This window comes from Prunus persica, chromosome G2 (assembly GCF_000346465.2).
Source record: "Prunus persica cultivar Lovell chromosome G2, Prunus_persica_NCBIv2, whole genome shotgun sequence".
In the NCBI taxonomy this organism is placed as follows: Eukaryota; Viridiplantae; Streptophyta; class Magnoliopsida; order Rosales; family Rosaceae; genus Prunus; species Prunus persica.
In genome coordinates, this window is record NC_034010.1 from 25159114 (window position 1) to 25183806 (window position 24693).

Sequence of the window (24693 nt, forward strand, 5' to 3'; positions counted from 1 at the left end):
CAAAGGCGTATTTGTAACAACCCTTCTATTCGTCTAAATTTACGAGTCCAACCATGCCGCTGAGTGCCGACAAGACAATCACTGCTGGAGCTGAAAATAAAATAAAATTTTAACCGTCGTTCTCTTTTTAATCACTTTCGCTTCAGTTTGTTTTTCTTGTTTTCTCGTTTCTTTTATCCACTTTACTAATATAGATCGAATAGAAAACAATTTATTTTTTTCCGAATAGTAAAAAAACCAATATTTTCCGAGAAGCGAATTTGGTGACTGATGCTTTTGGTAATTTCGGACACAGTTTCTCTCAAGACTTGGTTCTACAACTTTAGATTTCGTTAGTGACCCCCTTGCAATTATTTTGTTTTATCAACTCCATACTCGTTTTTGCCAACGGGATTAGCCTAGTAGAAAAGGACTTTGAATTACAGACCAGAAATCTTAAATTCGAATTCCCATGACATCATAATTGTGTGTGTATGAGAAATCTCTCCCCCCTATAATTCAGACTATGGCTTGTACTCAAATAAAAAATCAACTCCGGACATCCATATCCTTCGACTATGTAGAAAGTGGGTACTACGTGTGTAAATATGGAATAAATTTTAAATCTAATAATTATACGGTATGGAAATGATCAGAAAAAGTAGAGGATATCAAATTACAAATATAGCATCATACACTTGACAACAAAACATTCACAAGGAAATCCAAATATACCCGGGGCATACAGTTTGATATGAATCTACAACTTGGACCAGTGTTTGATCTCACTGATACAGTCCTATTATATTACATCTCTCCCCTCTCAGTCCTGCTCCTTGGTTGTTTTGTAGAACATACACCATCTCTATGGCAGTCAGTTGCCATCAAGGTTGCGCAGTAGTTCTTTAGCCACGCAGAAGCAGATTCGAGGATACGAAGCTCGCCACTAAGGAGATCCCGAGCCATTTGCCTCCGGTGAGAAAGTCTTTCACGTGTAGTGGGAGAACTTACCAGCCCCAAAGACTATGTATGCACTCAAAGGGCACAAAAACGAGTTACTACATGTGTATTCAAATGTGCATACGTAAATCAAAGATGAGCATAACTAATTCCACCCTCTTTATATGTTTATTACTGCTGCCTAAATGCCTATGAGGCAAATATGTTACAATATGCAGCTGATTCAACATACCTCTGTTGGAGATAAGCAAACAAATTTAAGCAACATTTGTAATGGGTGTATTGTCGTGTGAAATAATGCATTATAACACAAAATAATGAACTCTTGTTGGACTTAGATTAGGCAAGTTCGGCAAAAGAATCAGAGAAAGAAAGGGCTGAAAAATTAGCATCACAACCTTAACAGATGCATCATAATCCTCAGCTAATTGGGTTAATGTTGATATCAACATCTGATGTGCTTTAATCTCTCTGCTGATGTTCGTTAAAGGACGCCGAGCCAATCGTCCATCATGTTGCGCAGCTTCCTCGACCAGGTCACTAAGTTCTGAATATCAAGAAACAATCAAGAAAAATTTAATGATGTGGTCATAAAAGGGTCAAATGAGCTCAGAATCATATCAAACAATGCATGAGAGCAAGGTAACATGAAACACACCTTGAGGAGAGGTGCAACATAGAACACGAGCAAATGCACGAAGTGATTGTGGAATTCCTTTCCCTTTTCCACTACCAGACCTGATTTCCCTATGTGGTGACAGGATTATTATTAATCAGAAATAGATTTTTCATCACAAGATATCATGTCAACATGCGGATAAACCAAATAAACAACATTATTATATACAGCCATAGAGCAACTAACCAGTAAACTACTTAAGCTCACAAAGACTTTGCCAGTAGTGATTTAAGTGAACAAGTGCACAATATATAAACACAAAAAACAGAATATTTGATGACTTCACAAAGTGCCACTAGATGCAAGGGATAAAGACCATCATGTAGGCAAAGGAACAGGAAGAGGGGAAAAGGAAAAGGGGAGAAAAAGTGAGAGATAAGTCCATGCATCACTACCAACTTGATGGTGAAAGAATCCATTGAAGAGCTGAAACCATTGTCATCTTTACTGACTGGTCTGTGATGTCTCTTCAAAAGTTCCAACTTCATTTCACGAAGGTTATCATGATGAGGTATGCTGCCCTGGATCTGGATCTGAAAATAGAGCCACAGGCACCCCTAACAATGAACTTCAATTTTTGAGAGAATTTTTTAAAGAAAGGAAATCTGATTCACCTAATATTGTTTATGTGAAGGTGGAGTCCAAGCAGATGATATTCATGTTTGTACTAGAAAATTAGGGAAACAAAACAATTAATGACAACTTTTGGGCCATATGGAGATTCTCTTCACAATAATTCCCAATCGATATGTTATAAGCATCTATACGCCATGTAAACAAGACCAGAAGCTTATAGGAACACTGACCAAGTTTCATAACTCTCAAACTCAAGACTCCTGAATTGTAGTAAATATGCTCCCATGAAAGCCAATCCAACTTATCAAAGAGGTTCAGACCCAAAAGGAAAAAACTTAGCACAGACATTTTTATTCAGTACTAGGCCCAAAAACAAAAATTTTGAAAATAAAAACAGAGCTAGTTCTGTTATTAAAACAAACTTTTAGTCGGTGTGTTAAATAAAACACATCAAGTTTTTCTTTTTGGTTTGGTCAGAAAAATAAATCAAATAAGAAGTATGAATTAAGCTACAGAAAGATTATACCACAATAACAAAGCATGTGTTGTGAATACTCAAATTGAAGACCAAGACTGACCTGGTCATGAATGTTGTATGGAAGAGTAAACCCAAAGTCCAACAGCAGAGTAGCATTTGAAAATTTTCCATATCTTATTAGTACCTACACAAATATATGAAAGTGAAGTCTAGAGTTACAACTATAGATGAGTAATGCTGCAACATACCCATAGTCACAAAGTTACAACCCAGGATGTTGCCATGTATATTATCCATTCATAACATATAAACGCATGCTGGAACAAACGCATGATATGGGAGATTTATGAAAAGACAATACATGACAAACAGTAATGAAAACCGAACTTCCAGTCATTTCTAAACATTAAACCCACTGCATATCTCAAGATTTATTATGTTGCTTTTTTCTCTAACAAAGATCCTATGTGCATGTGCTGTGATCCTATGTTAAATTAAGAGTTATGCTAAGTCATTACTACAAATACATAAGAAATAAGCAGAAGGTCATGAAAATTTCAAACCCAAACAAGACACATCTAACGCAACGCAAGTATGAATGAAAATGTTAATGAACTATCTACCAAAAACACAGACAAATTCATCAATTTTTCAAACCAAAAAAAAAAAAAAATCTAAGGGGTACATGTAATTCTTTAAATAGGGGAGAAAGTCATCAAAATTAAGTAGCATCTAACCTGTTCACCAGGAGTATAATTACGATCAGCAAGTACCTGCCCAGAAACAAGTAGCATATCCCACAAATTATCTCAATAACTAAACCAAAAGAAAGAAAAATGAAATAAAAAATAATTAATTTCCATAAGAGTGCAGACTGAATTCCTATTACCAAATCAATAAGCATGGCAGAAAATCAACCCACCAAGAGAAAGAGAGGGTACCTCTGAAAAAAGTTTGTCTTCATCACTCAACACAATTGATTCTGAAGTCCCGTCATGATTCGAAAAATCAGCAAATGGGATCTATAGAATAATTTAATAATCCAAACAATTATGCAACTACAAAAAGGCACACATTAAATTAAACTCCATCAGAACAATATTTACTTGAAATTTGTATAAATGTTTACCAGGGAATAGCCCTTTGTGCTTCCCCATGCTCGAGAAGTAACTGTAAAATCCATGGCGAACCAGCGAGAATAAGTTTTAAAAGATCTTTAAGACATACAACTGCCGCAAGTAATTTGGATGCAATTTTAAAGTTTTTGGGGCACTTCAAGTCCTAAAGCATATAACATGCCCACCCCACCATTCCCTAATTATATTCAAAAGTTGTAATTAAGTACAATTGGAGCAAATAATTCTGACCGACTAGAACAAGTAAATGGTTCAAAACGTAGTAGCTTACCTAAAGCATATGCATGCATGAAATCCTCATAGGTGATACTTTCGAATGTTTCGGGAAAGTTCTTGAGAGCCTGAAAACATATCTTAACAATATTCATAATCTAAGAGGCAATAACTAAGAAGAAGTGCAACAACCCATGTCCCAAAACCATTAGCTAGAGAATAAAACAATCGAAGTACATCATACCGTCCTAATTGCCAAAAACTCCTGTTGTATTTGAGATCTTTGATTAATTGTTTCCTGATACACAGAGCTTTGGCGAATCATCTCCAGCTCACCTTCGCTCCAAAATATCTAAGAATATACAAATAACATCCATGTCAAATATGGTGCAAATTGCTGTGATTCATGAAATGTATACAACCATACAAATTAAAAACACGTTATGGACTAATATCAGGTAGATTCTTATTTCAATTGATAGAATAACAACATAACGTGCTAAATTTTCTCCAGCAAAAACATTATCCACATGCCAAAAACATTTAATCTAAACCCCAATATGAGCCTAAGAATGGGAAGGGGGAAGTTAAAAAGCATAACACTCACTGTGTTATGCATCTCCTCCAGGCGAGGAAGACGGCTTATGTAAGGGGCCCATTCAGAATCCTGCATAAACAAAAACCTCAATCCCTGCAGCAAAATCTTTCCACACATTCAAGTAAACCAGTACCATAAACAAAAACAAAAAATGAAGTAAACCATAGAACAGTAATGTTACATGGCCCATTTTCTGCTCAAGCAAAACGACAATGGCGAGCTTGGCAACATCGCCAACATCATCACTTAGTAAAGCTTTCAGTTCAGGATTGAGATTATCCGGAGCTAGCTGCTGCAATTTCAATTAACTAAACTCATTAACCATAAATTGATACTTAAATCTGTTATTAGAGTCTTAATGATTTGGTGTTAAGATCAAACGGCACCACATACCGCGTTGAACGGAACCTTCAATATGCAGTCTCCGGCTCTTATAGCCTTCGAAGCAAACAGAGACCTTCCGTAGGCTGATTTCCCAATGGAAAGCACGGACGATATCTCGGCGCCGGCCTTGCGCTCCAACCACGGCAAGAAGTCGTCCAATTCCTCAACCTGACAGAGAGAATGCAACGAGGCTGAGATGTGGGAGTTGAGCTTGGTGGTTGGAGTATGGGAGAGGCTGAGATTTGGACGACGAATACACCAATGTCGGCTGATTTTTCGAGCTCCCAGCAGCATTGCGTTGCAGGGACCAGACGTCGTCGTTTTCGGTTCAAAGTGTTGGTGTAAAACCAGTTTAAACCAGTCCATTCTGTTTTGGAGTCAGTTTTACACCTTAGAGTGGCTCCAGCGAAGGAGCCCAGCACGAGGCAAGGGCAGAAAAAAAAAAAAATTTCGCTCCAGCGTGCAGCCCAGGCCCGGGTTTGGTGTGGGACCCACCAACTCGGGCCAGCCCGAAGGCCAAACCAGCCCCAGGTCCAAAACGCGGGTGCTGACGTCAGCGCTGGCGTCACGCTGCCACGTGTCGCGCTCAGCGCCTTCCGATCTGCTTCTCCTTTCTAATCCAACGGCTGAGGCTTTTTTGGGTGAAAAAAATATGAAAAAAAATTCTAAAAAATTCTGATATTTTTTTCTATAAATACCTATCAATACCCTTCACTTTCAACACCAATACTCTTACATTTCATTATACTTCTACTAATATTCACTCTTTTTATACAATATTTTCCTCTTTTTCATCTAGCATTTTGATTTCATATTTTTATGGCTTCTTCTATCGAAACCGGAGGGGCTTGGAGCACAATGGAAGATGTTTCTTTGTGTGAGGCTTGGCTCCAAATTTGTCATTGTCCCGTGTCCGGCAATGAAATGAAATTTTTTCATATGTGGAAAAAAATTCATGCCGAATTTTGTGAAAAAATTCCGGGGTCTACTCGTACGGAGATGGCATTATCCAGTAGGTGGAAAATTCTCAATAAAGAGTTGGGAAAATAGAGAAATGCCCTAGCAAAAGCGATGGACAACTATAGAAGTGGGCAAAATCGTACTAACGAGGTAAGTATTTTATAATTTTTGTGTTATTAAGTTTAATCTCCTAATATATATATTTTGTTAATATTGCTTGCATTTTCAATATGTTGTATATATTTTGTTAATATTGCTTGCATTTTCAATATTTTGTTAATATTGCTTGCATTTTCAATATGTTGTATATATTTTGTTAATATTGCTTGCATTTTCAATATTTTGTTAATATTGCTTGCATTTTGAATATGTTGTTAATATTTCTTGCATTTTCAATATTTTGTTAATATTGCTTGTATTTTTAATATGTTGTTAATATTTCTTGCATATCCAATATATTTTAAATATTTATTGCATTTCCATTTTTTTGTTCAATAGATGATTCAAGCACAAATGTGGTTCGGTGCAACCGGGGGTGGCAAAAAAAGTTTCACCCATCATGAATGTTGGGAGGTGGTGAAATTTTGCAAACGCTTCGTAATTATTCCAACGGGTCCGGAGGTTGTGTTAAACGAGACGCCACTCCGTGATTCAATGACATCGGATTCACCTCTTGATTCTCCTATGAGTCAAGACTCACCCATCGAAAAGGAGCCGAGGCCCATTGGCCGAAAGGCCGCGAAGGCAAAGAAGAAGGGTAATTCAAGCAATCAAAATTCACAATTTTTGGAGGAAATTGCAAGGCAAAACGGCATAAGAATAGAAATGGAGCAAAAACGCCAAGAGCACGAGTTGGCCCTTGATGCTGAGTTTGCACGTGAAAGGGAGTATTTGCGCAAAAAAGATATGGACAAGACAGATCGGGAAACCATGGCGATGGATACAAGTCATATGTCCCCTGAAACAAAACAATTTTGGAAGCTAGAACGAAGGGATGTTATGAGAAGAAGACTTTTCCGGGATGATGGGCCTAGCAACACGGATTGGTTAAATGATGGAAACCATTAAATTAGTTAGCATATCTTTTATGTATTTGTATTTTAGTTGTTTTCTATTAAAGTTGTTATAATTCATGTATTTTATTTTATTAGTAATTCATAATGACTTGTATTACATTTCATTATTTAATAAACAAAGCATTCAATAAATTACATTTTTATTCAACATATTCCATACTTCAAACAAAACATAATAAAATTAAAATTAAAAGTACAAACAAGGCACAATAATAAAAATAAAAGTACAAACAAGGCACAATAAAAATAAAAACACAACCAAACCATACTAAATAAAACATAAGCAAAGCATCTATTCTCCATTATTAATCTTCATTGCCTTTCATTGCCTTTCACCGCCCATAGATGCTCCATCAAGTGAAATTGACGCATTTCATGAATATACGAAGATTGCATCTCCGTATATCGATCTATCATTCGGGTCATCAAATGACCATCCCTCACCAACGGTTCCGGCTCAAACGGTTCTCCATTTGGCCCCATGGGCCTTTCATAAATCCGTGTCAAAGCCGTGTTCATTGGATCCGGTTCGTAGACCTCTAAAGCATCATAATCGTACTCATCCTCCACAATCATATTATGGAGGATGATGCAAGTCATCATAATGCTTCTGAGGATCTCCTCATCAAACATGCGGGCCGCACCTCGAATAATCAACCACCTGGCTTGAAGGATGCCAAAACACCTTTCGACATCTTTCCTGTATCCCTCTTGATATGTAGCAAATAATTTTTGCTTCTGGGATCGGGGATTTGGAATGGTTTTGACAAAAGTCTTCCACCTCGGGTAGATTCCATCAGCTAGGTAGTATCCTGTCTGGTATACTGTATTGTTGACTTCATAGGTGACATTGGGGCCCTGACCTCTCAATACATCGTTGAAGACGGGGGATTGACCCAGCACGTTGAGGTCATTTTGTGATCCTGCAACTCCGAAGAAGGCATGCCAAACCCATGTGTCGAAACCAGCAACCGCTTCAAGGATGATACTTTTTTGGCCTTTTCGATTTCCATAATCACCTTGCCAGGCAGTTGGGCAATTCTTCCATTGCCAATGCATGCAGTCGATGCTACCAATCATTCCAGGGAATCCTCGAGCTTCGGCTTTTTGCAGAAGCCGTTGGAGGTCCCTGGGAGTAGGTCTACGCAGGTAGTCCCTAGTGTACAGAGTTTCAACAGCTTGACAAAATCTTACCAAAGCCTCCAACGTAGTGGACTTCCCCATCCGGGCAATCTCATCCACCTGATCAGCAGATGCTCCATACGCCAACATTCGTATAACAGATGTAAGCTTTTGCTCCGGAAGAAGCCCCAAAACCCCAGCAGCATCACACTTTTGAACAAAGTATGCATCATAATTGCAAATATCATGCATGACTTTATTGAACAAATGAGGTTGCATTCTAAATCGCCTTCGAAAATCAACATCAGAGTACAAAGAAGTTGAGATAAAATAATCTTCCAAAAGATTCTTACCCCTAGAATGCCTATGTCTTTCCACATTCCGGCGGCGGCCGGCTTGTGAACTATGGCGGCGACCTTGGTTCTCTTCTTCTTCCAAAGCCACTGTTATGAGAACTTGCTCATCGACTTGTCTCTGCAACTCATTGACTTCATCTGCTCTACGGTTTCTCTCTCTTCTTTCTCTCTCTTGTCTCTCCAAGCATCTCCTAAATTCTTCCATTCAGAATGAATGAAGTATGAATTATAAACTCTCAGAAATGAAAATATAGAAAGATGTGGTGTGAGAGGTATGAGCTGAGACTCTGGTTTTATAGAAAAATTTGGCAAGATAGACATGCCATGTGGCTTGATTTTATTGGATGAAAATCATATCTGAAATTTGAAATTCATCCGAAATTTGAACCCTAATTTGTATGAAATTCAAAATTTGAAATTCATCCGAAATTTGAACCCAAATTTATCTGAAATTTGAACCCAAATTTATCTGAAATTTGAATTTTGAAATTCATTCGAAATTTGAACCCAAAAATTTATCTGAAATTTGAACTTTGAAATTAATCCGAAATTTGAATCCAAATATCTTATCCGAAAATTTTATCTGATTATGAATAGTCTTCACACGTAGGAATCCGAAAATCTTATCTGAAAATATTACCCAAATTAATTATTTTCATTAAAAAATAGGAGGAAAAAACAAAAAAGTGAATAGTAATTGCCATGGCTAAGGGCAACGGGTGGAGAAACGATTTACTATTTGCAAGGGCAACCACTATTCACGTGAATAGTGCTTGCCCTAGCTCCACCCTTGCCATGGCTAAGGGCAAATGGGTGGAGTTGCTCTTACAAAACCGGTTCAGACCGACTTTTTTTTATTTTTTTATTTTAAGTTATTTAAGTCCAATGCTCTAAATTTCTAATCTCAAAATTAATATTTCTTCAAATCCAACTTTAAAGCACCCCTTTTTTCTAGACTTAATGAAACCTACAAAACAAAAAATTTGTTGTGTTATAAATCTAGAGAAATTGGAGGGAGAGAATTGAGATATCAAAGTAGAGAAACTGATCTCAGAATGTTTCTGTTCTCTATTATCTGTGTGTATTGAGTAGGGAAGGGGGGAAGCCTTTTATAGGCATTTGGGGACTCCATCTTCTTTATTTTACAACACTCCCCCTTGGTGACCACAAATGATACAGAATATGTCTCGTTAAAAACCTTGCCAGTAAAAACCCAGTGGGACAAAAACTGGTCAAAGGAAAAAAGAGTACATAGTCATGTGTAACATAAAATTCTATGTATATTGACGCGCGTGCGACACTGCCTCGTTAAAACCTTGCCAGGAAAAATCCAGTGGGATAAAAACCTGGACGAAGGAAAAAGAGTACAGTGTTTGAAGATCTTTATTGATAGCACGCTCCCCCTGATGCTTGACAAAATATCTTTAAGTCATACTGTTGATCACCTTTCTGAATATCGTATTTGACACTGCTTCTGTGAGTCAATCTTGAGCGACACTACCTCGTTAAAACCTTACCAGGAAAAACCCAGTGGGATAAAAACCTGGATGAAGGAAAAAGAGTACAGTGTGTGAAGGTCTTTATTAGTACCACGCTCCCCCTGATGAATATCTCCCCCTGAAAACTTCATGACTAGCTTTTCCAGTATGCGACCATAGAAATTTCCAGAGTCCGCATATCTAATAACACTTGGGCTATTTGTAAGTTCACTAAAAAAAAAAAAAAATATGCCCGTATATGGTGTTATGCTGAGATAGCATCAAATATGCCTCACATCATCCCAAAATGATGGTGATGGAGTTGAGCTCTATCTGGAAAATACGATGTACGGTCCAATATACTTTCGGAAAATCCTTAAAGTGTCCAACGGATTATCCTCATAAAAAATGCTTCAATACTTTCTTAGTATAAGCAAGAATCTCGTTGGCATAATGCTCGATTTTTAAGTCGAGACAAATATTAATGTGTTGCAATCACATTATAATCAATGTACTCACTGAAGTAATTTATGCATATTAATATTGAGTACAAATTTTGTGCTTCAAACACATGTCCTTTAGGGACTTGCTTTATGCAATGTCAATCCTCTCAACGGATTTTGTTTAAAAAAAGGATTAAACTTTATGACTAATTTAATGACCCTTAAAGATAATATGTTGGTCTCCGTAATTGTGTAATAAGGGGGGCACAATTGAATCTGTAAATATGGAGAAAACCCAACATTCCTTGTTTCTGCCAGAAACAGTGTGTCATACAAAGTAGGTATATTCCCTTTTATTCCGAACACCCAAGTATAAATTTCAGTATTAACATCTTTTGGGGTTCGTACTGTGGGTTTGTTCTTTCACGTTCATTCTCATCTATAATGGAATTACCTCATTCCATTTTGGCCAATGATATTGTCGACATTTAATAATTGAACGTGGTTCCAATCAACACAGCCCATTGATGATTTGAGTAGCTACTCCAAAACCAAAAATTGTCATTCATCAATTCATGATCCCACCATTCTCATTTGTATGCGCATGCATCAATTATAAGCATTTCTTTGCTTTTGGGTACCCAAGCCACTTCAGGGGGCTTTTATTATGTAAGAATGTGGATTATAACCTCCATTGGAGCGTTATTTTGCAATAGGGCGTGGATAATCTCCATTTAGGGAGTTGGAACATGTAGAACCCATATATCTGTCATGCTGCAGGCATGCAACAGATTAATACATACATGTCAATTAATTTATGGGACTTTAACCCATATAATTTGCTACGCATTAGGCGTGCATAATATCAATATTGACATGTCAAAGGATTGTCCTTTCGGGACTTCAATCCACATCATTTGCTACGCAACAGGCGTGCATCATATTGATCACTGCTATACCCATATTCTGTTCTTATGGGACTTTAATCTGTGCAGTGTATTATCAATGTATCCAACTTGCAATCTGTAAAATTTGCATTAATAATTCATGGATACATACAAGCCATTCTTTTGGAACAGACTTATCTCCCTATTTGGTTACCTTTCAAGATAAAATATCAAATAAGTATATAAGCATATAATAACACAAATATTGCTTACATCCTTAGGTGGGAGAAACTTTTCTCAAGTATCATTCAAGCTCGTATCGGCCCAGTAAATATAATGTAGCGCTTGATGATCTAGTTATATCCTGCAAGAGCAAAATCACAACTCTTTTCTCTGTCAAAAATAAATAACCCTCAGAGTTAGGATCACTCCATGGATTCTTTCTTCAGATGTTCATTCTAAAGAAATAAAATCTCTTATGAACAGAGAGTTATAAAAAGAGAAAAATTACAAAAATAATGTGATATTGATTGCAAGAGAAGGTAAGCAATCAAGGAAGGAAGCTGGTGGGAGCAGACAATAAGCTCTCATATCTCCTAGTCTAGAAGGACTTCCGGAGATTAGAGCATAAGATCGCCTTCACAGTTTCTTGATGTAGCGGAAACGTGATCAGGGATAGTCTTGCTTCCTGAATGGATGATCAGAGATAGTCTTGCTTCTCGGGCATATTGAGTGCTCACTGATAAGAAAAATAAGTAGATATCGCATCACTATGTATGGAGTAAACTGGATGTCTTCTGCAAAGAAAAGTTCGTTAGTAACACATTTATACACAAATACAATGAATAGGTAGAACCGGTGAATTTCAAATTAACCATAGGAAAATTGCGAGATTCTCGGGGTGCTTTTGAAAAAGTAGCTCCGTGAAATCCGCAAAGCAAGATCGGCTTTTGACGAAAAATAATACTTTGAAAACGCCGAAAGTGCCGACAAACATTAATGGAGGCCACGTGAAGTTTTGGAATCTGGGAAAGAAAAGAGAATATGGGGATCCGAGAAGATATTGGGATCCTGAAAAACTGTAGCCATATTTCCTCCTATAGATATTGCCTTTGCAAAACTTGATTGGAGCAACTGCGTTTCCACTTAACTTCCTTCATTTTCTGAAACTTTAGTTTTCTTAAGACTTTCTTCGAAACCTTCTTAAAAATGGCTTCCTCTTTTTCCTGCCCAAATTATTTCAATTTAAATGATACTCCCACAACAACCAGTGACGCCCAAGTTTGGCGTCCATCCTTTGTATCAAAAAATCGTCATCTCACAGTTAATGATTCTGTGATGATGAATGATGCTACTGCTGTCATAGTAGCTAGGAATTTCATTATTCCAAGGGATGAAATGTTGTTGACAGGGAGATCAGAGGAAGAGGCTATTGATGACTCAATGGCTTTTAGCATTCAGAGTGCTGCTTCTGTTTCTAATATGGCTGATCGTTTGCGTGCTAGAGCAAACGAGGTTCAGATTTTAACAACTGAAAATTCGTCTCTCCAAAGAATGCTTCATGAGTCTCAACAGGAGGTTGAGAAACTTAAAGGAGAGAATAATGCCTTGTTGAAACTGGTGAGTTCGTACTCTGTTGATACACTGAGAAGGCTAGACATGCTGCAGGTCTCCAATGAAAGAATTTTGGGAGACCACGAGAGGCTCATGGCTAAGCGTAAGAGGCGCCGTCCTCTTCCTTCAGAGGCTTCCAGAACATAATGTAATTTTATAGATTTTACAGGGCCTACACCTTCATTGCAGGTGGAGAAATCTATCTGTTGTATGTTCCTGTTATAATAATTGCGCACATTCTTAAACTTGCACCTGTGGTTTTTACGTCTTTTCAAAATGACGGTTTGGAACCTTGTGCCTTATAGGTTCAAATAACCACATCGACTTTCCCAAATTTCATATTTCAACGTATGGAACTTTTGGCCTGTGCTAAACACAAACTCAGAATTTATTTGCCCTTTTTCAAATGAACATGAAATATGGATTGAGTAAAAGCCACGCTAATATCTCATATATTTGGGTTCATGAGCTTCCGGCCCAGATATAACAAAATATGTGGGGAGCCTTAATTCATCATTCTCTTATGCCAAAGAAATATGTGGCGTACCACAATTTGTAATAATACCTCAAGGGTTGTCCATTTAATTGTTGGAACTTCAGGTTCTCAACACTGTTAGATTTTGAACCTCAAACCAAAATCACATATTCTCATGGTATGGACATTTTTACAATTTTCTATACATATTTCTGGACATCAAGTCTTTACATAATTGTCCATATTTTGAGGAACTTCTGACATCTCATTTAATTGCTCATCCATGAGTTTAAGGAACTGCAGGTTCCCTTTTGAATGGTGATAGTTTACCCAAAATGGTAAATATTTATGCATACATCACTATTCATGTATACGGCATTATTCATGTGTACAGTACATTTGCCAGTACAGTTATCATCCATGTGTACGGCATTATGAACCAATACGGTACTGTTACATCATTAAGGAACCCCAGGTCCTTATTTACATGTCAAGGATCAAGGACCCTCAAGTCCAATCACATGTTTACAAATTTAGTACCGGAGAGACTGCCAGCTCTCATATTAATATCATCATCAAGGATCTTCAAGTCCTGATGTAATTGTATGATGAGGATCAAGGAACTTCTGGTCCTGATCTGCATACTGTAAAAACTCATCATACAGCACAATTGATCCATAAAATAAATTGCTGGTAAATAAATTACTGGTATGGACGATAAACCCGCACCATACTTTAAATAAATGTAAATGTGCGGTAAAATAAATTCATAAATTAAATTGCTTGCTGTATGGACGTTAATCCCGCACCATACCTTAAATAAAATTAAATGTGCGGTAAATTAAATTCATAAATTAAACGTGCTTGTATGAGCATTAATTCTGCTCCATACATTTAAATAAAAGTAAAGGCGTAGACGATAAACCCGCACCACCCTTTTAAATAAATACTGTTGTATGGACGATAAACCCGCACCACACTTTAAATAAAATAAATGTGCGGTAAAGTAAATTTCATAAAGTATGAGGGTCAATTCCACATCATACTTTAAGTAAAAGTAAATTTACGATAAAGTAAACGTGCTTGTATGGGCACTAATTCTGCTCCATACATTTAAATAAAAGTAAAGGTGTGGACGATAAACTCGCACCACCCTTTTAAATAGATACTGTTATATGGGTAATAAACCTACACCATACAGTAAATAATGTGCAGTAAAGTAATTTCATAAAGTATGAGGGTTAATTCCACATCATACTTTAAGTAAAAGTAAATTTGCGATAAAGTAAAGGCAATTATTGGTGGGTTCTTATCAACACCACGATCAAATAGTATAATATTATTATACTGATATATTAGTGGAATATCACGCATGTAAGATCCCACATCAAACCAACGGAGAGGGGGGTGATGTGCCTTATATGGCACACCCGTATCCATCTAGCACGAGGCCTTTTGGGAGCTCACTGGCTTCGAAGTTGTAAGAACTCCGAAGTTAAGCGAGTGGGAGGCTGGAGCAATCCCAGGACGGGTGACCACCCTGGGAAGTTGCTTCGTGAGCCCCCAGAAACAAAACCGTGCGGGCAGTGAGAGGAGGGCCCAAAGCGGACAATATCGTGCTACGGCGGAGTCGGTCCGGGGTGTGACAATTTGGTATCAGAGCCACTCTGCCGTGTGGTGCGAGTGTGCCGACGAGGACGTCGGACCTTTAAGGGGGGTGGATTGTAAGATCCCACATCAAACTAACGGAGAGGGGGGTGATGTGCCTTATATGGCACACCCGCATCCATCTAGCACGAGGCCTTTTGGGAGCTCACTGGCTTCGGAGTTGTAAGAACTCCGAAGTTAAGCGAGTGGGAGGCTGGAGCAATCCCAGGATGGGTGACCACCCTGGGAAGTTGCTTCGTGAGCTCCCAGAAACAAAACCGTGCGGGCAGTGAGAGGAGGGCCCAAAGCGGACAATATCGTCGGCGGAGTCGGTCCGGGGTGTGACAACGCATGTTCCAGGCGAATCCATGCCCCTCCTTTTTCCACTGCTACCATTGTACCTGCACCAATTGGTTTATTAAATACTGTAGAGAAATAATAAAGTAATAGAAAGCATAAGGGGCATAGAGCTTATTGGATTTTTCTAAGGACAGGTGGGTGGGGGACCTTTTTTTTTTTTTTAAAAAAAAATTTATAATTTTTCTTTCTTTCGGTGGGTTTGCTGTTGGGTCTTCTTTTGCTTTCATCATTGCTGCGTGATATTCCTTTTGTTGAGCACTGAGAATAAAGAAAGTGACAGTGCTTGAAAATTGACTCAACCATGGCAGTGACCTCATCTTCCCTAATGGGTCTGAGAGCCTCGATCCTCTTGGGAGAGAAAAACTCCAGAGTGTACATCTTTCTCACTGCAAACCCAGGCTATGGTTGACCTCACCGGATGAACAAAAGAAAGCCCAAATGCGATGGAGCCGTCCTCCTTCTTCTCACCCCCGTCGTTGTTCAAGCACTTTGCCGGCGTCTTTCTTCTGCTAGCTTGATTTGAATATTATCTCCACAATAGTTTCCTGACCCAGCGAGCTACTCTCAGGCGAGTTGTCGGCTCTGTGAACGACTCTGGTGTTGCCATGAACGACATCTCTAAAGCTGCAAATGGAGCTGCAAGAAGACCCACGGATCTTGCACCAACACATCTGATAAGATTGGGTTCATGGCTAGCAGAGGCGGTGAGGCTGAAGAAGACGACCACTTTGGCCTCCTCTGGTACTGTGATATAATTTATGGAGGTAGAGAACTTGTCACTGTGCTCGATCAACCTGTAGTTTGGTGCCACAGGCAGAAACCCATCTGGCCCAACAGAGTATAGGAGCCTTGTCTGTGGCTGGCTGGTCTCCAACTGGAAGCCAAGGTACAGACGAGAGGACTGAGATGTAATTAAAGAGCAGTTGCTAGCAACCTGAAGGTTCCCTTTGTCAAGCTCCACAAGGTTTGCTGAAGTCCCACCCAAGAAATATTGTTTGATCGTGCGTTTTGTTGAGGACACCCACCCCACAATTGCACTGGACCCCACCATCTGTCCATTGCTTGAGAACCCAATTGCTATGAATGAGTTTACAGCTGGTGTTGAGAGGACAAAGGTCCATATGTTTGATGAGGTCTGTGAGTATCTGAGGATGTAATTGTGAGCATCCCAAACAGAAAGGCAGTGGAGGGAAGCTGAAGAAATGGCAAGGGAGGGAGTAAGGTAGGGGAAAGAATCTGGGTTTCATCAGAGATTTCAGTTGGTATATTTGAAAGCGAATTCGTGCTGATAACGTGTTATAAATCTAGAGAAATTGGAGGGAGAGAATTGAGATATCAAAGTAGAGAAACTGATCTCAGAATGTTTCTATTCTCTATTATCTGTGTGTATTGAATAGGGAAAGGGGGAAGCCTTTTATAGGCATTTGGGGACTCCACCTTCTTTATTTTACAACATGTTGGATATTGTAAAATATGCATATATATATATATAACATCTTGTTCAAAATTGAAAAATACACCGGAACTGGTTTAAACTGGACCAATTAGTTTCATAAATTTTTTTCACCAAAACCGGACCAAACTGCACCGGTTGAGTAGTACCAATTCCAACGTGAGGTGAAAATCGAACTGAACTGTACTTTCCCGTATATTGGCCTATACACGCTGAGAAGGCAGTGCACCAATTTTATTTTATTTACAACCTTTTATATTGCAAAGGATGATAATATACTAAACTCTCACACACAACACAAATATTAGAACTTGAACCGCTTTTAAGGGTTAAGCTATGTGAGTTACTTGCTAAGATAACTTATTCGAGTTTAAGGTATAACCGTTGCATGAAACAGTTGATTAGTATGGATTGTTTCATACAAATTGTTTCGGATCGAAATTGAAGAGGAAAAATAATTTGAATCATGTGTTCAAATAAAATTCTACGTGATCACTCCCTAAACTAGTACTCTACAATATACATATAGAATATGCCAAATCAAATTATTTGTGAAGAGGAAAAAAGGTTTCTTTCAAACTATGTTGATAGAAACAACATTTTCTAACTTGTTGCAAGTCCTATTTACAAGGTGGTGTTATAATTAAATTTTGATACAATCACTCACTGTGTATTTAGGATGAATTGAAAAGTTGAAGTTTGTATGAATGAAGAAATGACATTCAACAGTCGTGACTCTAGGGCCTCATTTGGTAAGCCCATTATAGGCTTTTTGGCACATATAGTAGGATAGTGTACTCTTGCTAACACAAGCAACAATTCGTTAGGATTCAAGACTCCCACCTTATAATGTGGGATTTGGCTACATGGTATGTATGCTAGGGTGTAGCTATGGTTAGCTTGATTTGTTTCTTAAGTTTGTTTCGTTTGTTTTTGCGGATGGTGCTATAGTCTCATCTTTGTTTCTTATGAAACTTGCCTTTTTTGAGTGAGCACTTAATTCATTCTCCGACCAAAAAAATTATCATTTTAGAAAAATAGCATATCTTAGAGTATGCTTGAGTATGGATTAGTTTGGAACGGTAAAGGGCTCTTCTGTTGACCAAATCCAAGCCTTTGGTATATCAATTTCTCTTCCGTTAACCAACCATTAGAACCTTTAATCTTTAGGATCAGTTAATCGCTTGTATGTTTTAATTAATTTGGTACGTTGGTAGTACCATTTACCAAAAATCTTACGAATTATGAAATAAAAATACTATGTATAAAAAACACTCATGAGAATAAAAATATTTTTTAAGGACCCGCCCCGAATTTTCTCAAAATCCGAGACGAACCCTTTGGAATTCCTGACATCACCCCGATGTCAGGCCCACTTACTAAAAACCGAGACTTCCTGCCGAAATTTCGGCAGAGTCTCCCCTATAATTTGGACATTTCCCAAAATTTCAACCTGCATGAAAACGCATTTAATATCCACAACTTGCAGCATGCACAATATAATTTCATGCAAATTCTCATAAATGGCCTTCGGCCATCCAATAATTCTCAAACAACAACTAAACAATTCAAATACCAAATATGACTAATATTTAGTCTGCGACTGCACCCAATAACCTTAGGCTGCCTACGTACCCTCCTTGAGGGATCAAGCCACATGTAGTTCTTCCCTAAAACCCAATTCCACACATCGGTGATACCTTATTTCCTTTCTCTGCATTTCACATATTCTCCCCATACGCCGGTACAACCAACGCCACGTATGGGGCCTGTCAACACGCCGGATAACCTACGCCACGTGCGACCATGTCATACTATCATTATATCTCCCCATACGCCGGTACAACCAACGCCACGTATGGGGTCTGTCTCAACGCCGGATAACCTACGCCACGTGAGACCTGCACATCATATCACATAACTCCCCATACGCCGGTACAACCAACGCCACGTATGGGGCCTGTCCCAACGCCGGATAACCTACGCCACGCGGGACCTCAACATCATATCACATAATCTCCCCGTACGCCGGTACAACCAACGCCACGTACGGGGCCTGTCTCAACGCCGGATAACCTACGCCACGTGAGACCTGAACATCATGTTGCAAATCTCCCCATACGCCGGTACAACCAACGCCATGTATGAGGTCTGTCCCAACGCCGGATAACCTACGCCACGCGGGACCTAACTTTCACTTGATGGTGCTTGTAGCGAACCCAAAATCCGAGGAGGTACCTAAAGTAGTGCGTATAGCACTCCAAACTGACATTCTAGACTCTGTTGTACCCTTGTACCACCATATATGTTTATAATTATATAAATTAATTCTAATATTGTGTAACCCTCCACAATAGTCTAGCACCCGATAATCTCCCCTGGAGAGGTGAGATTACTCCGGGTAGCTCACGGTCAACCAAGGGTCAAACTACTCTAACCCTGGTCAAACGGGCCTGCGGAACCCACGACCTCCAATTTCCGATCCGGAAGTCCCTATGGGTTCTACCAAGTATAGGACACTTGTCCTGCAAGTTTGGTTCAGATCGGACGGTCGGATTGTTCACGATCGCACGATCTGACAATTAATATAAAATATAAACTTTAAAATTATTATTCGGAACATCCGAGGCTCGATTCACGATCCGTGAAATCCTACACGATCCTAGAAATACCTAGATCAACATATATTAAATTTGGGACCATCCAACGGTCCCAACCTATCGAACCCGGATAACGCGTAATATGCGAATATCCGTTCGATAGTCAAACGACGTCCGAATTGAGATTCGCGAAATCCTACACACTCGTGACAACCTAAGGATCTCATCGGAACACATCTCTACTTTTTTTACAGTGCCCATGTGCCGCCGCACGAGCTGGCAGCGCGTGGGTGCCCAAAGCGATAACGCTTCGCCGGAAAATCTTAAAACCACGGCTCCAAACTCTTACCCTAGGTATAACACCCTATTTGGAGCCACTTTTGTTCTTGGACCTACCCCAAAAAGTGGCCGAAAATGGCCGATCACGGCGGCCGAAGTTTTGGCCGATTTTCAATTCGAAAATCGAGTGATCTAGGGATCGAATCGATCAAAACCCAACCAACAGGCAGCTAGAACAGCTCGAGAGGTTCAAAATCCATACCTGGGTCGACGAAATTGGTGGCCGGAGGAGGGAGATCGGCGGCATTGAAGTTTGGACGACGTCGGCCGCTTCAGCTCCAAATTTCGGCGAATCCACGGCGGCTGGCGGCGGGAGGTGGCTGGGGTAGGAAGAGGACGACGGCCCGGTCATTTTGGTACCGGTCCCGTCGTCATTGGTGGCCGGAGGGGAGCACGGCCGGCCAAAACGTGGCCGGCTGTCGCGCGCGAGGGAGAGGAGAGAGAGACCCGCGGGGGAGAGAGAGAGAGAGAGAGAAAATCAGGTTTTTTATAAAAAATCCCATTTCGAAATATTTACGATTGTGCCACTGGATTTCTTTTGACCATATCTCTCTCGTTACAACTCCGATTCGAGCCCACTACGTGTCTATGAACTCGTCTCAGTACGACCTATCCAAAAATATAAGTCACGGTCCCAAACTCTCTCCGGTTAAAAATATGACTAAAATACCCTTAAATAATTAAATAATCAATAAGGGTAAAATTTGGAGAAATTTGGGGTCGGGGTGTTACATATTTATTATGAATGCAAGTTGAATACCTTCAACTGAACATGTAACAGAAACTTCAATTGACAAAGATATTATTTGAGCAAAATTCTACATGGGGAATATTCGCACGTTAATTCGTTGACCCTTGAACTTCCTTATCTTTCTTCTCCCTTGATTTATAGGAAAAAGATACGACAATAGCTAAAGTGGTCGGATTTTTCTTTACGGTACGAGAGAATCGAGTGGCCTGAGCAGAGAGAGAGAGAGAGAGAGAGAGAGGTTCCATATATTTATAATGCTCCTTTTCAGTTAGTGTTTGAAGAATAATAATTATTTAATTAGGAGATTCGGTGAAAAACTCATCCTTGATTTAAGGAGATATTCATATCTTAAATCAATTATAATTTCCCTAATTAAATATATTTAATTAGGATAACTAATTGACTTAAGGAATTTCCCTTTTTCATGTGTCACCCGCTCATTAGTCACCAAAATATATGCTCCCACATATATGTCAAGCCCAACTATGGGAGGAGGGGTGGACTACAAGCCTATGGACCAAGATTATAGGAAAAACTTATTATAAAGGAGAAAATAATGAAGGTTTTCTTAAGTAATCAATGTGGGACTTTTCTGTTGCTGGCTACATTTTTTATATTCTTGTTATGTGCCTCCTTTAATTAGCCTATATGGTGATGCAATGAAGAAGGTAAGACTATAATATATATGGAGGAGCAGCATGGACAATCTTCTTCATAGACATATGTCATTTTTCCACCAAATAAACTTAAGTTTTCCATGAAAACCGCCAAATTTGTAAATATTCACCACTGATAAGTTGACACGTGTATATTAGTATTTAAATAATAATATAATTATGAATTCAGTTCGATACGCATTTCCATCGGGTTAGGAATATTGTTATCCAGCGTTTTAACCAAACGTTTCAGTACGGGTCAAATCTAAATAATTATTTAATAAAGCCAAATCAAACAAAACCATCAGTATGCGTATAATTTGAATAAAATACCCACTCCTATCTTATAGTTTTGTATGCCTTATTATGCTTTATTGGATTGAACTGGATTACATAAGACTTGAAACCCATATTTGGCAATGGAGATGATTAATTTAAATGAGATTATACAGTCCAACAATTGAAAAAAAAAAATCCGGATTCGCATGTCTAATATAGAAAGCCCGAAATTGGGTTTGCAAAAGAGCTCGTTCGCTATTTTGAACAGGAGAGTCTAACTGGATGGCTTGAATCAAAACCCCAACACAAACCCAATCGCTAGACTGGCAGAACCTAGCACCCATGCCCCTCCCCTTAAAATTTATTCTCCTTATGACTACCACCCTCAAGCCACTCGCAAAACCATCTCTCTTCGCCATCCCAGCCATCAGCAGAACCCAGAACCATCTCTCTTCTCCATCTTAGTCCAATTCGTAGCAGTTCCAAAAAAAAAAAAAAAAAAGAAATTAATGAAATGAGAAATGGAAAGAAGAAGAAATTTGGGTCTATGTATGATGCTACTCCTATTTCTATTTGGTAGCTTCCTTACTTGTTGATGATGTTTTAGCGGCTTAGTTAGAGAAGAAGAAAACGAGAGAAAGAAAAGAGAGATAGAAGAATAAATAAAAGAGAGAGCAAGAAGGAAAATAAGAATAGAATACTAGGAAGAAAAAAAAAACTAAAAAGAGAGAGAAAGGTGGCAGGGTTGGGCTATTTTTTTTTTTCAATTCACACGGGTTGGCTTGTTCTTCCTAATTATTATTTTTAGGTTAAAATCTCTAATTAAATTTAAATATTTAAATTATTTGTAGTCTCACAAAACACAAACATAGGTCTTCATTATTTTTACAATTCAATTTCTTAGTCCGACACAACACTAAACGTAGGTCAGTACTTAATCCAGCTTAGTCCAATCAGAACTAATCCAAGACAGTCCCAGAATTTAATCCAGTCCATGACAGTCCGCCGTATCAAACGACCTCACAGTGGGTTAAAGAGCTTTTGGGCACCATTCCTTTATAGGGCGGGTTTATATATATATATATATATATACACACACACACACAAGTGATATATAGAGATGAGGGAATCAACCCTAAGATCTCAAATGCGCTACTGGAGCTCCAAACAACTTGATTACAATTTTTTTTTTTTTAAGAGCAAGTTATATAATAGATTAAGATAAGCGGGATTATGTTTGAGCATAAAATTGAATAATGATGGAAGAGTAAAGCCCCTTAAACAAGAGATCGGGAAACATTGCCTAGTCAATTCATAAGGGGTGATGATTTTCCAACTCCCTTTTCTTCATTTATACTCCATTTTAATGGTAATTAAAAAAGTATTTAAAAACAAAAATAAAATGAGATGTAAATGAACAAAAGAGGTGTGAAAAAATAAACTCCTATGTATATATTTGTTTTGTTTTTTGTTTTAGAAGGGGGTACATGGGGTTTGAACTTTGAACCAAGCTCCAATTCATAAATTGTACAAAATTTGAAGCAAAGTGGCAAATAAGATGTAAAAAAAGGCAGAAAGATTTTTCGTTCCCAAACTAACATAAAACTCTCAGACCCAAAAAAAAAAAAAACTAACATAAAACTCCCCCTCGTTTTATTTGCCACGTCATTGATCCGAGTGGAATCGAAACAAAGAATATGAATCGTCCGTTTGATGAATCCTCGACCATCTCTGAGCCTACGGATACTCCCGGCCCTGAGCAAGCCTTCGTTAGGGCATCGATGTAAGTACTAGCCTCAGATCCTTTTCTTGTAACCAATCTCTCAACGAGTGTCGCTTTTCCAAGTGAGACTTGAGGTCGTTGAACAACTTCAAATTCAGGTTCGTCGTCTTCTTCATTTCAATGCCATTTTGCTTTCCCTTATCTGTTTTTTTCTTTTGATTTTTGCAGACTTTAGGCTTATTGTAGATTTGACTGAAATGAAATTTAGGGTTTGAATGAGATTTCTTCACTAGTTTTCCCCAACGAAATTTATTAATTCCAGCATATAACAACCTTAATCTTTCCTTTTCCTCAGAAATCCCAGCTTGAATTGAAATGTCTTGGCGCGGTAAGGGAGGCAAGGGTTTGGGAAAGGGAGGAGCCAAACGGCACCGTAAGGTCCTTCGCGATAACATCCAGGGCATCACCGAGCCGGCCATTCGTCGTTTGGCTCGTAGAGGAGGTGTGAAGCGTATCAACGGTCTTATCTACTAGGAGACACGTGGCGTGCTCAAAATCTTCCTCGAGAACGTGATCAGCGACGCCATGACCTACACTAAGCACGCTCGCCGCAAGACGGTGACGGCCATGAATGTGGTCTACGCCTTGAAGAGGTAGGGCAGGACCCTCTACGGTTTCAGTGGCTAGGGTTTTATGGTTCTTAAAGTCTTGTTGTCAAGAAATGGGGTTGTTGGTTCAGTTTAGTTGATGTTAATTAGGTAGTTTTTACTTTGCTTAGGAGCTAAAATTGGTTTAGGGTTCTTGTTGCTATGTGCTGTGTAAAGTGATTGATGGACTGAGTTTCTATGTGTTTGTGGAGTTGCAACTGAAGTTGAATGAAATGGTGGTGTTTGATCCAAAATTGATATGTGATTTGGTGATTGAGTTGTTTTTACTTTACTTTCGTAATGGACCCAAGTTATTAATTCTCACATTTTTTTGTTGGTTATGGGCCTTATGGTCTTTTAGCCCAGAGATCTTATTTGAAGGAAAAGTTCAAGGGTAGTTGAAGTGGTAATGGGTCCATTCTCTTGTGGTTTCATTTCAAGTTGCAGGACAAGGGCCTCTTCTACTTTCTACTATTTCTATTTTTATTTTGATAAAATTTTGTTTATATTATCTTTGGTTTGCTAGAATTAATTTTTTTTAAAATATATTCGTATGGTTGCAATGTGACAGCTGATTGTGATTGCAACTTTGTAGGTGGGATGGTTTTAAAATTGGAGTATGATTTGTTCGATGAATAATTGAAGTGTTGGGTCCCAGTTTTAATCTTGTTTTAAAAGGAGCTTGTCCTTTTAATTGACTTTTTCAAATATTTATTTACTAATATGGACAAATGAGTATTTATTAAACTATGGGAAAAAAAAAATTAAGAATTGGATGTTCTACCATTTACTTAGATCTTTGAATTAATCTGGTGTGATCATGA

At 38.6% G+C, this 24693-nt stretch overlaps 1 protein-coding gene and 1 pseudogene across 4 annotated transcripts; one reads left to right on the top strand and one right to left on the bottom strand.

Annotated features, from left to right (window-relative positions):
- On the bottom strand, nt 629-5567 carry LOC18785290 (ribulose-1,5 bisphosphate carboxylase/oxygenase large subunit N-methyltransferase, chloroplastic). 4 transcript variants are annotated; one of them, XM_020556166.1, is made up of 13 exons: nt 5013-5567; nt 4801-4908; nt 4629-4688; nt 4266-4373; nt 4080-4149; nt 3802-3842; nt 3614-3694; nt 3410-3445; nt 2773-2856; nt 2018-2175; nt 1598-1686; nt 1338-1486; nt 629-1002 (listed from the first exon to the last, which is right to left on the bottom strand). In XM_020556166.1, the coding sequence occupies exons 1-13, from the start codon at nt 5367-5369 to the stop codon at nt 787-789; spliced, it is 1557 nt and encodes a 518-aa protein (XP_020411755.1). In that variant the 5' UTR covers nt 5370-5567; the 3' UTR covers nt 629-786. The 4 variants fall into 4 exon arrangements, with proteins under 4 accessions (XP_020411755.1, XP_007221163.2, XP_020411754.1 ...); XM_007221101.2 differs by having other exon boundaries at nt 2018-2151; nt 4801-4911; XM_020556165.1 differs by having other exon boundaries at nt 4801-4911.
- On the top strand, nt 22514-24123 carry LOC18786128 (annotated as a pseudogene).

What these genes read in the sequence shown, in the direction of transcription:
- LOC18785290 (XM_020556165.1), bottom strand. Translation starts at nt 5,369, where the DNA reads ATGGACTGGTTTAAACTGGTTTTACACCAACACTTTGAACCGAAAACG. An exon ending in TTGAGCAGAAAATGGGCCAT is followed by an intron (nt 4,689 to 4,800) that starts GTAACATTACTG and finishes TTGTTTATGCAG; the next exon opens with GATTCTGAATGGGCCCCTTA. An exon ending in TGGAGGAGATGCATAACACA is followed by an intron (nt 4,374 to 4,628) that starts GTGAGTGTTATG and finishes GTATATTCTTAG; the next exon opens with ATATTTTGGAGCGAAGGTGA.